The following is a 14,489-nucleotide window of genomic DNA, read 5'->3' as shown; positions in this document are numbered from 1 at the left end:
AGCAGAGGCTACAAAGATGGTTAGGGGCCTGGACCACCTCTCTGATGAGGAAAGGCTGAGGGACTTGGGTCTTTTTTCAGTCTGGAGAAGAGAAGACTCAGGGGGGATCTGATCAACGCCTGTAAATACTTAAAGGGTGGGTGTCAAGAGGATGGGGCCACTCTTTTTTCAGTGGTGCCGAGGGACAGGACAAGAGGAAATGGGCACAAACTTGAACAGGGGAAGTTCCATCTAAACATGAGGAGGAACCTCTTCACTTTGAGGGTGGCAGAGCCCTGGAAGAGGCTGCCCAGAGAGGTGGTGGAGTCTCCTTCTCTGGAGACATTCCAAACCCATCTGGACACGTTCCTGTGCAACCTGCTCTGGGTGACCCTGCTCTGGCAGGGGGTTGGACTAGATGATCTCCAGAGGTCCCTTCCAACTCCATAATATTCTGTGATTCTGTGATATCTTTAAGCACTACGTCTACCCATCTTTTAAACCTTCTCATATATCATCCAGGATAGTATCCCTTATACATGAATTTGTATGTAAGTGTGTTTAAGTCTTTGGGCCTCTTGTGCAAACATTTAAGCATTTGCTCACATTACTCACTTAAACGAATCAGGGAGACTAATAGCTCACTGAAATCTCTTACTCCATCAGAGTAAAAGACCTGTTTTAAAAACAAAACTCAGAAGCTGTCAAAGACAGTTTCATGTAAAGATAAGCCTTGAATAGAAATATTAAAAGAAATATTTTTAAGAAGGTGCCCATTTTTGAAGAAGAAACATTTAGAATACTTCTGAAGGCGAACAGGCAACCATAAGTCAGAGAGAGTAAAATCTTTGCCTCTAATATTAAAGACAGCACTGTAGCAGTTAAGAGGTACAATACTAATTTTCACGTACTTCTTCCAGGGAGTGATACACTTCATAGTTATACTCAGAGAGGGACCTTCGATTCCGATGTGACCTTGATCCGGTTTGGTTTTCTATTGCTTTCTGTAGGTCTGATATGAGAATCCTAGGTAAAAAAGAAAGTGTATTATTGAAAATGTAATAGAATACACAGGCTAAAGCAGAACAATCGCATTTAGAAGAAATATAGCAGGAGTTAAACCATCCTGATGTTACTTCATCTGCTATATTTTAACAATAGAGTGCTTCAGGCTTATTTGAATGTGTGCTGCCAAATAAATACTCCAGCTGCTTTGAAATGTAACAGTGCCTTGAAAAAACACAATGAGCTTGTTAAGCAAATGAAACAGAATGATGTAAATAATGCAGTCAACGTGAAGAAGAAGCCACTTTCGTTTGTTTGTGGAGCCGTACTTGCTGTCTTCTTTTATAATCCAGTTATACTACGTGATCATGGATCTTCAAAACTTGATTTTAAAACCATAATAAAAAAATCTTTTTAGGCTTAGAAAAACATGCACATACTTTCTCTCGGGGGTTATTGTACTGGCATGGAACATTACATATACCTGCAAGTTGTAGAGGCAAAACAAAAAGAAATGAAGAACTTGGTGCATTATCATTCTGTCTGAAACACAGCAAACAAAGAAAAAATCTCAAGTGTGGTTTGTTGTTTACAATTCTCTGCTCTGAAATAGTTGTTTGTCAGTTATTTTAAAACAGCTCAGGAAAACCATGAAAAAATACTGAGTGAAAATTAAATATGCTTGCATAAAAAGCGAGAGGTTCTTCATTAAGAGCAAAATGCAGAAACAGTAGTGTAAGCTGAAAACTTTCCTATTTTATGGGAAAACCAAATAATGATAAAAGTATAATATAGGCAATATGTAAAAAGAATTATATTGAAGAAGTTGGAGCATCTGTCCTTTCCATCACACAGTGGCGGGAGCTGGGAATATCGTCACTGACATCAGCAACATCACTGTAAAACTGAGAGCCGTCCTTGTGTACCACCTTCTCCGAAAGCATGGCAATGTGCAATCACCGCTCATTCATCATTAACGTAAAACGATGGTCACATTCAACCTTCTAAAGTTTTATAGGCATTAGCTGCAGTGATTGGGAAAAGACGGAAAGAAAATGCATTCACTCTGATCCTAATTCAACCGTGCAGCAGAGACCTCAAAGGTAATAGGTCTATCTGCATATAATATCAAAGTAAAGGTTATCCCCATCTTCAAATGTATCAGTGAAGTCATTGTGTAATTAGGAATTACATTGTTCTACCTCAGCAACTTTCATTAAGTGAATAAAGGGCTTATAGTCTTGACTTGCAAAGTGCTATACACTCTAAGACCAGCACTGTAAAACATTTAAGTAGTTAGATTAAAGCAGCGGTTTTATTCAAGTCATTAGGACATATAATATGTTAAAAAAATACTTGCCAGTTTTGCTGAATTCTGATTAGTGATTCTGATTAGATTATTAGTGAATTCTGATTAGATTCTTCCAGGATCAAGCTCTGTTTGTTCACTTTTGTGATAATAGATTTAATTTAACAACTCGCTGATTGTTTATGTGTCTGTGCTCCAAATGAGACTTGATAATCTTCCTTTACTTTTAAACGACCATGTTCTCTGTGCGCTTATAACACAAAGGCTCTTAAATGCCTCAGGTCTGAATACAACCTAAGTGGCTCCCTTGCCAGAGAACTTAACAACGAGGCCACTTGGTGCAGTAAGAGTTTATCTGATGCCTGGCTTGTTTTCATGACCCTCTTCTTGTCATAAAGTCAAACACGAGGACAGATAAGCCTGTCTTACAGTCAAGGGCCAGTCACCTCGTTCATTATTAGGGCTGCTTAATTAATGCTTGCTGTCTTTAGAAATTTGTCATAATTTAGGCAAGCGTCACTCCACCAGACTGAAGTTTTACATGGTGTTTGCCTTGGATTTTCCAGTTCCAAAAGGGATGTAGCAATTTAACTCCTTTGCAAGCAGTGTGTCAAAAATACAATTAAAAAAAAAATAAATTAGGAAAAACAGCCTCGTCTGAGGCTTTGCAGGGTTTTGTTTCTGGTGGCTGGGTCCCAGTGGGCAAGGAGTTGGAAACAGGCAGTGTGGAGATGGGGAGGAGAGAAAAGGAACAGTCTGGAGTCGAGAAAACGCTGCCCGGCTTCCTTCTAAGCGCACACACAACTTGGCACACAACTTGTGCGCCAAGAGGAAATCTTCCCTGTAAAAAAATGAACGCAGCGTTGTCCCTCTATTTGTGGCACGCTGCTTCGGGTAACTGCGGAGACCCCTCGCTCTCACGGTTCTTGCCTTTGCACGCTCTGCTCTGCCACCAAAGCAAGGCCTTTCGAGTGCAGGGAGTGTTTAAAACACATATAAAATGGCCTTCTGTCATTTCATTAAAGGTAATTACTGTGAGCAGGAACAGCAGCAGACGTGAATGCAACTGCCGGGGCACAGTAATTAGGAGACGTTTTTTGTATAAGCGTAGGAAAACAATTACAGGAATCCCCATCTCCTTTTTGAACACAAACGAAACCGGAGCAGTTTGAAACCGCATGAAAGTCACCCCGAACCTCAGCCACCGGGCCTGCATAATTAATTTCCTTACGGTTGCTTTCGTACTTTTAGAACGACAAATTAGTAAGAGACCATGGAGTTCTGATAAGAGTACATATAATATAAAATATGATTTGCGCCACCCTTTTCTCACTGAGAAATAAGTATAAATAGCCTCACGTAGGGCTTTATTCAGCAAACGTTTGAGAATTCAAATAACTCATCAGCTGATTATTCAGATGCTTCAGTGTCTCACTGAAAAGGCTCTAATGACAAGATCACTACTCTTGTCTGGTTTATCATATTGATAAATACGAAACGATAAGTACACTCCAAAACTGTCCCGAATGCTTTGAAGAAACGCCGTAAATGATGCGCGATCCGTAGCGTGTACTTGTTCTGTGTGACTTGTGCTGGGTCACGAGGAACGGGGAGTTATAAAACAGAACTAGTGCATTCCTTTATAATTCATGAAGAAGGCTTGCCTCCGCGTCTGCAGCACGCCTGTAAACAAACCTTGCCCCCGTTAAGTACAGAGAGAGGCAGAGCAGGCTGTAGAATTAGTAATTACCATCCCTCTCTTAACAGATGTGATTTCCTATACATTGAAAACACGTTCAGCTTGACTCCAAAGGAGGACATTTAATTAGAACTGCCTGCCTGTGGGAGATTTTTCTGTTCTCCCGTTAAAATGGTTGTTTTCCTGGCAACGTCTAGCTGTCTGCCAGTCTAATTGCTACGGGGTGGAAGGTATTTTCAAGCACGCTTGGCCTGGTAGCCGCAGACCTGCCTTGGAGGCCACGTCTCGGAAAGGGAAGCGGAGGCTTACGTGTACTGGACGTTTGCTTGCTGGAGGTAGGGCAGCAGACTCCGGGACGTGTTCCATGGTACTCGCACGTCGGTGACCGTACCTTCGGCGATGTAGAAGGGGCTGCTGGGCTGCCACAGGTCCACCTGTAGTGCAGGAACCAACCTGTAATTCACATGCATTCAGTGGAGGTGGGGAAATCCAGGAGATGGCACGCTTGAAGCTATGTAGGTAAACGCTCTAGGCATGGTATAGACAATAAAAACTGCGTTGGCTGGTCCAGCTCGACATCTACGCCAATAAAGCAGATTTTGAGGAATGATTGCACCCACCTTACCACAACTCTTGTGGGAGATCCCACAACAGGAAAAGGGAACGGTCTCAGGAACGTGCCTCCTCAAACAGCTCAAAACAAAAGCTGCCTCCAACTTCATGTGCCTCCTCAGACTACTATACGTTCCCTACATATTACTTCCTACGGAGTCCATGAGTCTTATTTTATTTCACAAGGTATTTTCTATGTTCACCAGGGCAGCAAAAGAAAAGAATGCTAAAGAGAGACAGAAAGTGTTGCACATACCAGTGGTGTTTGCAAAGTACACCCAAGTTTTACTCTTGATGATAAGCAGGTCAAAGGTCAGTAACAGAAGGTCACCGATACGATGAAGGAAGCTGGGATCAACCCAAAAATTTTATATGAAATTTCAAAATATAACAGGGTTGAGATAATCAAATGATTACAGTCTTGTTAAAAATGATAGCTACTAAATGATACCACAGTTATTAACGTGCTATCTGTATCTGCGCCTACCTAGGGGATGCTTCTTGTCCATTCTTACTTTCTTTTGTTGCCAAATCTGAAATACACTTGGAAATTTTAGCATGGAACATGAATGTTTAAGAAAGCAAGGAAATTTGCAAGCAGGGATTTGAAACTCAGTGTCCTGCACCCAGTGGCAAAACGGGATCGTACTGCTCAGCCCTACCAACTCCAGATGTACAGGCTGCTCAACAGGGTTGAGAAGAGCTTCTCCTCAGCCCCTGCGAGGCCAGTGGCCAGAACACAAGTCAACAAACCTCTTCCCAGAGCTGCTGGGAAGTCACAGGAGACTATGGAAAGGTGTCTCAGCAACAACCCGTGTCAATGTGATAAATATGCAGGTCAAGATCCGCAGGCCTTAAAAATATATGATTGTGAGCTGAATACAAAGCATATAGTGATAGGGAATACCATGTCCCCATGTTTCTTAAAGAGAATTTAAAAAGAATTACTACATGATAAATACCTTTGGAAGTTTATTGCAATCAGCTGTGCTAGGCTGCAGTGATGGAAGTCATGCATACAGCTGAAGAGCGTCCCTTGCCTTACTTGCTTTCCAGGTTTCTAAGAAGGTTTTTTTAAATCTGTATTTTAAAAGCTGCTGACTTCATCTATGCCATACCAGCTATTTTGGAAATAGCTAACGCATTTCACCTGGTCTTGCTACAAACCTCATTTGACAAGAGAGTATAATCTTCCAACAGTGGTTTAGTTCCCACCATTTCTCAAAAGGCCCCGAGTAACAATATTCTGATTACCAAGAAGGCATCTGAAGCTGAACCTGATGCTGCCTCTTCAAGCCGCAGTGACCTTCGTCCAGTTAATCCAATTAAATGCCTGCTACTTTGGAAGGAGAAAAGCTGAAACACAGGGGCACCCTCTTCTATTCCTGCCAAAACCACGCTTTGTTTCACGCTGCCACAATATGGTCTGGGGATCCATGTGACAGAGGTGGGTGGCCACAGCATCTTTTGAAGTCTAACACCAGGACTGGCAAAGTTCAGGAGGCTTGTGAAGCTGACAGCAGCTACGACAGATGGTCAGCAGAAACCAAACTCATGAATTAAATGGTGCTAAATGCTGCTTATAAATAAAGATCCTCTCGCTGTGCTAGCACCTTATGTTTGTTAGTTTATCTATCTTCTGTATTTTGATTAATTATAGGCATCCAGTGAAATTCCCTTCCCCCCACACCCTCCCCCAAATCAACGTGGTTGATTTCACACATGGTTAATTACAAATGTGTATTTGACTTTTAAGATTTATTCCTAAAAATACACATCACAGAGGGTAAATTAGTTGCTCTTGGAGTAACAGTCTATCAGGCAGCTCAGCTTGAGCCATCTTTATAAAAATAACAACAAATTGTTATACACAAGCGTAGAGCAACTGAAGTGAAGTGTCTCCTGGCCAACTGCAATATCTAAGCACACAAAACTGGAAAAATAAGTAAGAAATATGAAAGAAAACCCCACACCATGAATGAGTTACACCTGAAACTTGTCTTTGTTCTTCATAGTTACTCATGATTAATTTTGGTGAATTTCTCCATCACTGTGGAGGGGATAAGCCAACCAATATTCATACTACTGGTAGCAACATCACCAGGCCTTTTGATTTCTAATTGTCCCTCCAACTACTGGTTGCAGGGGAATACCAAAAGCAGAAGCAATCTTCTTTTAACTAATGAAGTCAGGGGTATCTTGCACACCACTATCCTCTTTTGGTGAAAACACAGTATTTCACTCCTGGCATTGTCCTGGAAGTGAGACAAAAAAATCCCATTTTTAGAATGCAAATCACTCCTCTTCAGCTCCGGTCCCTATTTGGGTAGTTTGGGTTCCATTTGACTCCCACTTCTCATCCTTTGCAATGTAAACAAAGTGTTCAGTGCTCATCTGGGAGATGTTACCTGTGTCCAGAGCACCACTTCGATCGCCGACTTGATTTTGCTTTATAAAGCACATAACAAGAAACACATTTCTCCGCAGACATCTATTTATATTGCATCTTTCAGCTTGTCCTTGGCCGTGACACAGAGACAGTTCATGAAAACTGACAAACAGAAGATGGATAGCAGAGCAGGCACGTTTGGACTGAGCAAGTCCAGCTATCCTTTACTCACTGTCAGCTTTAGGAGACCTTATCATTGCATCTCCCACGGATACTGAGGGCTCCATCGGCGCCAGGACTCTTCTTTCCGCATCATTCCTCTGGCAAGCATGCCTTGAATTTCCACACCGGGCTCTGCTGGCTAGCGAGTGGTGGTGATATTAATTGTTCTCCTACTCTCTTTGCTATCTGATATGAGGTGTTGTTATCCCCACACATTACACATCAGCTACTGGATGAGAATGGCCGAGAAGCTCAACATGAGCCAACAATGTGTGCTGGCAGCCCAGAAAGCCTGCATTCTGGGCTGCATCAAAAGCAGCGTGGCCAGCAGGGTGAGGGGGGGATTCTGTCCCTCTGGTGAGACCCCACCTGGAGCACTGTGTCCAGCTTTGGAGCCTTCATCACAAGAAGGACATGGACCTGTTGGAATGGGTCCAGAGAAGGCCACGAAGATGCTCTGAGTGGTGGAGCACCTCTGCTGTGAGGACAGGCTGAGAGAGCTGGGGTTGTTCAGCCTGGAGAAGAGAAGGCTCCGGGGAGACCTTAGAGCCCCTTCCAGTCCCTAAAGGGGCTCCAGGAGAGATGGGGAGGGACTCTTGATCAGGGAGGGGAGCCATAGGATGATGGGGAATGGTCTTAAACCAAAAGAGGGGAGATTTAGATGAGATATCAGAAAGAAATTCTTTCCTGTGAAGGTGGTGAGGCACTGGAACAGGTTGCCCAGAGAAGCTGTGGCTGCCCCATCCCTGGAGGTGTTCAAGGCCAGGCTGGATGGGGCTTTGAGCAACCTGCTCTAGTGGAGGAACTAGATGATCTTTGAGGTCCCTTCCAACCCAAACCACTCTATGATTCTATGATTCTATATAGTATTATGTACAGCGTACCAGTCAGTGCCAAAAGACATTTCTTTGCTGTGTGGGTGGTGGGATTTGCTAGGTGGGGGGAAAGATTCTCCAGCTACCAAAACGAACAGATGCAGAAATCCTACAAAACACCCTGAACACACAGCCAAATAGCTGAGCCTCAAAATTCAGCTGGTATCTTGAGGCCGCAGGAAAAGAGGTATGTGTTAGAGCAGAATCTTTTCATCTCCTTTGCCTGGGCCTTGCAGAACTTGCAGAACTGTCTCTTTTCCTATCTGTCAGGTATCTGTTGCCTTTAGAGGGTCCTGGGATGTTTTAAGCCCCTGGACAATATGCAGAGCCCTGGTAGGATTTTTCAGCAGGCGCAGACATGGGACCTGGAGACCAATTGCTCAGCATCACCCGCTGCTGCACTTGTGTGACTCTGCGTACCTGTTCTCCAGGACAGTGGTGGCTCCACAGGTGCCCAGTGAATGCCCTTTCCCAGAATCTCACTGGAGGCACAAACACCCAGACTCGCTTTCTATGAGAGGAAAGGGTATGTAAAAGCATACAGACAGCTTTCTTTTCCCAGAGGACTTAAACACATTATTGCTTTCTTTAACAAGGAAAGTATAAGAGATTATTAATTATGACTACTTAGTAATTACTCTTTTTTTGACCACACCTTCTTTTTTCAACCTCACTTGTCCCATAAAAGTCCCCGGGATTCAACTTGTGCTTAGGAAAGCCAACGCACATTGAGCTTCCTTGCAGGCACTTTCTCTTTAAACCGAGGTGTAAAATACAGCTGAAGATAATACAAGTATCAGCTCTTACCTGGACACCTTCCAAGCTACAGCAACCCTGAGCTCATTAGTCACGTCTCTAGGTTTTGGTCAGTACGGTGATGAAAAGTTGGCACAAAGCAAAAGGACAAATATTTTAAAAAAGATTTGGGTGCTGAGCTAAGAGAATTCAGGGTTTCCTCTCAAATTAAAAATGATGCAAATAATTTTCCCAGAAGACAAACATTTCATTGCTATAATCCTACATATCGCAAGTGGTGTACACAAAGCTCTGTTACCCTGCCAAGACAGAAACCAGAGCAGGGAGTTTTTTTCTGCGCTAGTTCCAGGTTTTCCTGCAGCTAGTTCTGTGCCTTCGGGAAGGGAGCCCAAGAGTAAAGAAGCCTCCGTGCTTTTCCCCAGGAATACACTCATGGTTGCATAAATCCTACACTACTTTCTTTCCTTTAAGTCACTGAAAGAAATCCCCAGCTTCTTCGGACCACAGGGCTTAGCCTGGCTCATGCTTTGTAATTAAAGCCATTTTCCTGGGCAGTAGCCTCCAGTTGTTCCTCACTACTCTTTCATAAACAGGTCTTTAGTTTCTTGTTCCTTTTAGCCCAAAAGGAAGATGCTTAGCGCTCTCATCAGGTCTGCAGTCGTGTGTCGATCACAAGAGAAGACTGATGCTTGTCATTGAAAATAACTAGAATAACTACCATAATTTAAATTCAGTATCTGGAAAAAATTGTTTATATGATTTATCTGTGTTATACCCCATGAAGACAGTAATTTTGTTATGCTTTATTACCTAGCAATTCCACTTTTTATACTTATTGAGTTTTATCCAGCAATACATGTGCCGAAGCTGGCCGTGTCCTTAACATCACTGTGAACAGATTTCTTTGAGAAATGTTGCCAGCTGTGAAGTTCAGAATATAACTACTGTTATGATGCCGTCAGCTGAAATGCCTTGGCATTTCTAAGCCTCTTCCAAAAGGGAATGTGCAGTTGGTAATGCAAGCGGTGATGGTCTTTGCTCAGGGGCTCCATCAGCGTGTCACGGGCTCTCTCAAGATGTGGGGGTTTTCTGTTTACATCCACATGCTCGTGTATAGACACATAAACACCCTAAGCAGCGCTGAAACTCATTAGATATGTTTGTTTACAATTAGAAACCTGATAGGAGAGGACAGAGAATAGAAGCAGAAACCACTGTAGTCTCACTAATGTTGTCAGAGATCTGACTACCCCAAGGCTTCATCACATAATGCACAGTCACATATATGTATATACACAAACACCCCTCACGTGTACACATATAGTGTGCAGCAAAGTGACATTTTAGGCTCCTTGCGGTGCATTTGCAAAGAATAAGGGAAGGAAGAAAGAATCCTGTTGATGCTGACACTGGTGGATAATTATAGCTGTGATGTATCTCACCTGGAAAGAGAAGAACGGCTCCTCTCTAATGTCTTCACCCTTGCAAATATTTTCAGGATCAGGACTGATTTCATCCTCACTTGCTCCTGCCAATTAAGTTCCTTAATTGGCAGTCGTGACTGCAAATCTCCTTCAGCTGCTCTTTATGTGCAGCAAAATGACCCCGTGGCAATTAAGTGTGGGGATTCTCTGTGCCATCTAGAAGGACTTACAAGGTAGTCCTAGTTGCTGGTGCAGAGTAATTTAAGTTTCTGATTGAGCACACTAGTCATTTAATTGGCTCTAACTTTTCAGTATTTATTTGCTTTTCAGTGAGGCTGGTAAGAATAATTATGCCAATAAATTGGGATTGATTCATGGGATTGCAGCAGCCATAACATTGGCAGGAACAGAATGCAAACAATGCACAGCTTGAAGTTTTGAGTTTTGCAGATCTTTGTGGAACTATAACACAGTAATGGTCTTGCCACTCTGCTTATGCTGGTACAATTTTACACTGCAGAAAAGAACTCATAGGCTATTCCCCAAGAGAGTCACTGAAGAAAAACTCATACGCAATTACAAGGTAATTGAATATCCGTTCTCACAAGTACAGATGCCACTGGGCTAAGTATGTTTGAAAGATGTGGAACAGTCTTTAACAGACTAAAAAAACCCAAGCAAACCCCTCTTTTTTTTTTTTTTCTTATTAAACTGGTTTTTTTCTTTTTTAAACTCTTTTTTTTTTTTTTTTTTAATTAAACTATTTATACCTTGGTTCATTCTGTAGTTGCTGTCGCGCTGCAAGAGAAACAGAATAGTAATCCCTGGGTCTGATTCTGCTTTCTCTGAAGCAACGGGACTGTGCTGATGGCTCTGAGCTTGGACTCAGGCTTCCTCCCCAGTAAAAAAGGAAGCAGATTCCTCCTATGTCAGAAAGCCCAGGTGTTCTGTGTCTTGTGAGAACAACGTACTCACTACCTGGGCTCTCCTATCTCGCACCTTCTTACTAAAGTTTTCCTGGAACAACGTTTTCTTTCTGATCCCGACAAGCGGTTTACAGACACATATTCTGATATATTGACGAATAACCTCTCTCGTCACCTGATGTTCCCTCTGTATCTGAAATATTCTGTGCATATCTGACTGGAACCCTAACTATGAGTTAGGCTAAAATGTGGACTGAAGACTAAAGCAGCTGACTATATAGATATTTTTGCTGTAAAATGCACGCAGCCCCGGCCACTGAGATAATTCTTTCCTCCTGCAAAGTAGGAATAGCTCCATTTGGACTAACAGGCTTTCTTACCGCATTTTCAGATGGGCTTTTGTTCTCGGGAGCCCTTTTCAGCATTTGCCTACGGAGCTGTAAACTCTCAGATTTATAGCCAAGTGATCTTTTTCCCCTATGAGATATTTTTCTGATTCCCTGAACTGCAATGACAGGATCAATTCAGGGATTACAATGGGCAAGCAGCTGCTGTAGGGGATAGAAAACAAACAAAAGGGAGCGGAGTTGTGGCTTCAAGGCCTGCTAGGCCGGCTCCTCCCAAAGTTAAAGAAGGGCCTGGTTGTGCCCAGGAATTTCTTTTGTAGGAGTTAATGAAGAATGAGTGGTCTAACTCCATTATGCCAGGAATGTTCACAGAGCAGTAGCTTCTTTGCTACCTATACAAACAGCGCCGATCCCAGTCAGGCGTATGTGACAAAAAGTGCTTGTAGGCCACCGATGGAGTAGAACTTATCAGCCAAGGCTCAAATGAAGTACCGCTTTAAAAATAACGCTTACAAAGGAACATTCCAGAGCAGATAAACAGAATCTGCTGGGTCTGAGGACCTGAGCAAATCCTGGTTTCTCTGCAAAGCACTTGGGAATGTGACATTTGTTTCTCTCAGTCAGGTTCCAACAGAATTAAAACCATGAAAGGGCTCATAAATCAGCGAAGGACTCCTCAAATTGCCTCCTAAACAAGAAAGAGCAGGAGACAATAGCAAATCGTTGGAGAGGTGTATGAGGCAGAGGGACAAGGGATGGACAAGGGGAGCCCTGGGGGACAGAGAGTGGGCAGATCTGTAAAACTCAGGTCACTGTAGTACTGTCGTCCTACATATTTCTCTTTCGTTTGTTGATTACTGTAATAATTTGCAAACACCTAGTGCGAAACTAAACCTGCAAAAAGGTATTTCTGGTCTTAAAACACTGTGTCAGGAATAAAGACTTGTACCATATCTATTAAAAAAGATAGTATTTATAAGAGCAAAGGACTGCAGCAGAACATCTAAAATTTAAGATCAGTGCCTGTGATTGCATTAGAGCAGCAGCCAATCCAAATGCTGTGCCAGTGATCTATAGCCAGAAAAACAAACAACTCCATGAGTTTGTACTTGAATTGCTAAAGAATTTGCTGCATTTTAGTCTATCACAAGTATATGAAAAATGTTCCTTAACGCTGCTATGCAACATACTCGTCATCTTACAGGAAAGTTGGAGGAGGAGCTCCACCATCATTTACCCCGTCACACTCACCGTCACATCTGCTCCAGTGGTCTTTGGCACAGGGACTGCGCAAAAGGTGTTCAAACATGTGGGGTGGTGCTGCTGGTGGGATCTTATTTGTCTTCCCCACAGAAACTGAAAGAAACTTGATGTAGGAACATGCTGGAGACAAGAGATATGTACTGATGTCATCTCCCAGCTGCTACTAGTATCTAAAGAAGGGGCTCCAGGAGAGATGGGGAGGGACTCTATCAGGGAGTGGAGCCACAGGATGAGGGGGAAGGGTTTTAAACTGAAAGAGGGGAGATTTAGATTAGATATTGGGAAGAAATTCTTTGCTGTGAGAGTGGTGAGACACTGGAACAGGTTGCCCAGAGAAGCTGTGGCTGCCCCATCCCTGGAGGGGTTCAAGGCCAGGCTGGATGGGGCTTTGAGCGACCTGGTCTGGTGGGAGGTGTCCCTGCCCATGGCAGGGGGGTTGGAACTCGATGATCTTTAAGGTCCCTTCCAACCCAAACCATTCCATGGTGCTATGGGTTTATTGGTTGAATACACGCAAGTTTAATCAGCTTTCCAGAACTCACAGCAAACAAATTTTAATCTGTAGGGCTGGCTATTTTTACTGGCAGTGCAGGTCTACATGCTATGTTCACCCCATCAGGGAAAAAAGCAATATTTTGTCACCTACAAGTTAATGGAACTGGCCAATGAAGGAATCAATTTATAATAATGATTAATAACAAAGCACTGTGGGCAATGGAGCTACAGACCAAAACTAATTTGTGGAAATTACTCAGCAAGTGATTATGACTAATGTGATTTGCCTTTGGGCAATTCATGAACCAAAAGTTAAATGTGTGGAATGAAACATTCATTATCCATTATTCACTCAGTATAGGCAATGGCATTTGTACTGTAGCAGAGCCCAGACACTTCAGGCAGGCCTCAGGGGCTTATTACACTAAGCATTATATGGACTTCTTTTTTTCCTTAAAGAAAAAGGGACAAATAACCCTCCTAAGGAGCTCCAGATGCTAAGTTTAAAAAGTCTGAAGGCTCTATACCTTCTGTAAAAGTGGTTGACCTTACAGCTCAGGTATTGGTAGAAGAGCAGTCCTGTTTGAGATTGAGTTTTCCATGTGGACTTCACATCCAACTTCTTCTGCGAGTCTTTGAAACTGATTCAAAGGAGATGTAAAACCAATTCTTAAACCAATCCTGGTTTTCTGACACTAAAATGTAAAAATCCAAACTGCAGTACTTGTAATTATAGCACTTTTTATATCTCTGTTGACCCCCCTGTTCACACCTCTGTCATTTGTCAGGCATGGTGTGTTAAGACAGCAACAGGACTCTATATCCGGACTTTGTTTGTTGCTCATTTTTTCTGGTTTTTCTGGTGCATTGCCTTCTATTTTTCTCCTGAGCACATGATCAGCATTGTGCTTAAAGACTCAAGTTTAAAAAAATTGAATGTAAGTCCACTGTCAGTTGAGTTTCCAACTCTGGAAGTCTGGGGGTGGGGGAAGGACAGAGGAGACTGACATAGAGACTTAAAAAATTGCCCAACTCTAAATACGTGGCTCTTCAGAGGGGCTGATGCCTTGCTGCTGCTACTGACTTTTGCTGGTATTGTGAGTACTTGGCACTTGTAAGAAGTGTCGTTGTCGACCCACTCCTTCACGGGTGAATAACTTGACATTTTTTTTGGGGGGGTGGGGGGTG

At 42.8% G+C, this 14,489-nt stretch overlaps 1 protein-coding gene across 1 annotated transcript in view; it reads right to left on the bottom strand.

Moving 5' to 3' along the window:
* The window catches only part of CPA6 (carboxypeptidase A6), an 85,533-nt gene that overhangs the window by 32,715 nt on the left and 38,329 nt on the right, over positions 1-14,489 (bottom strand). Inside the window, exons 3-4 of the mRNA XM_074146782.1 lie at positions 4,302-4,426; positions 891-1,005 (exon numbers count right to left, since the gene is read on the bottom strand). Of these exons, the coding sequence (XP_074002883.1) occupies positions 891-1,005; positions 4,302-4,426 (240 nt within the window). The remainder of the gene's footprint in view (positions 1-890; positions 1,006-4,301; positions 4,427-14,489) is intronic.

Source organism: Numenius arquata, chromosome 4, assembly GCF_964106895.1.
Source record: "Numenius arquata chromosome 4, bNumArq3.hap1.1, whole genome shotgun sequence".
Lineage (NCBI taxonomy): Eukaryota > Metazoa > Chordata > Aves > Charadriiformes > Scolopacidae > Numenius > Numenius arquata.
Note: the sequence above shows the minus strand (reverse complement) of the source record. Positions and strands in the feature narration are given on the sequence as shown.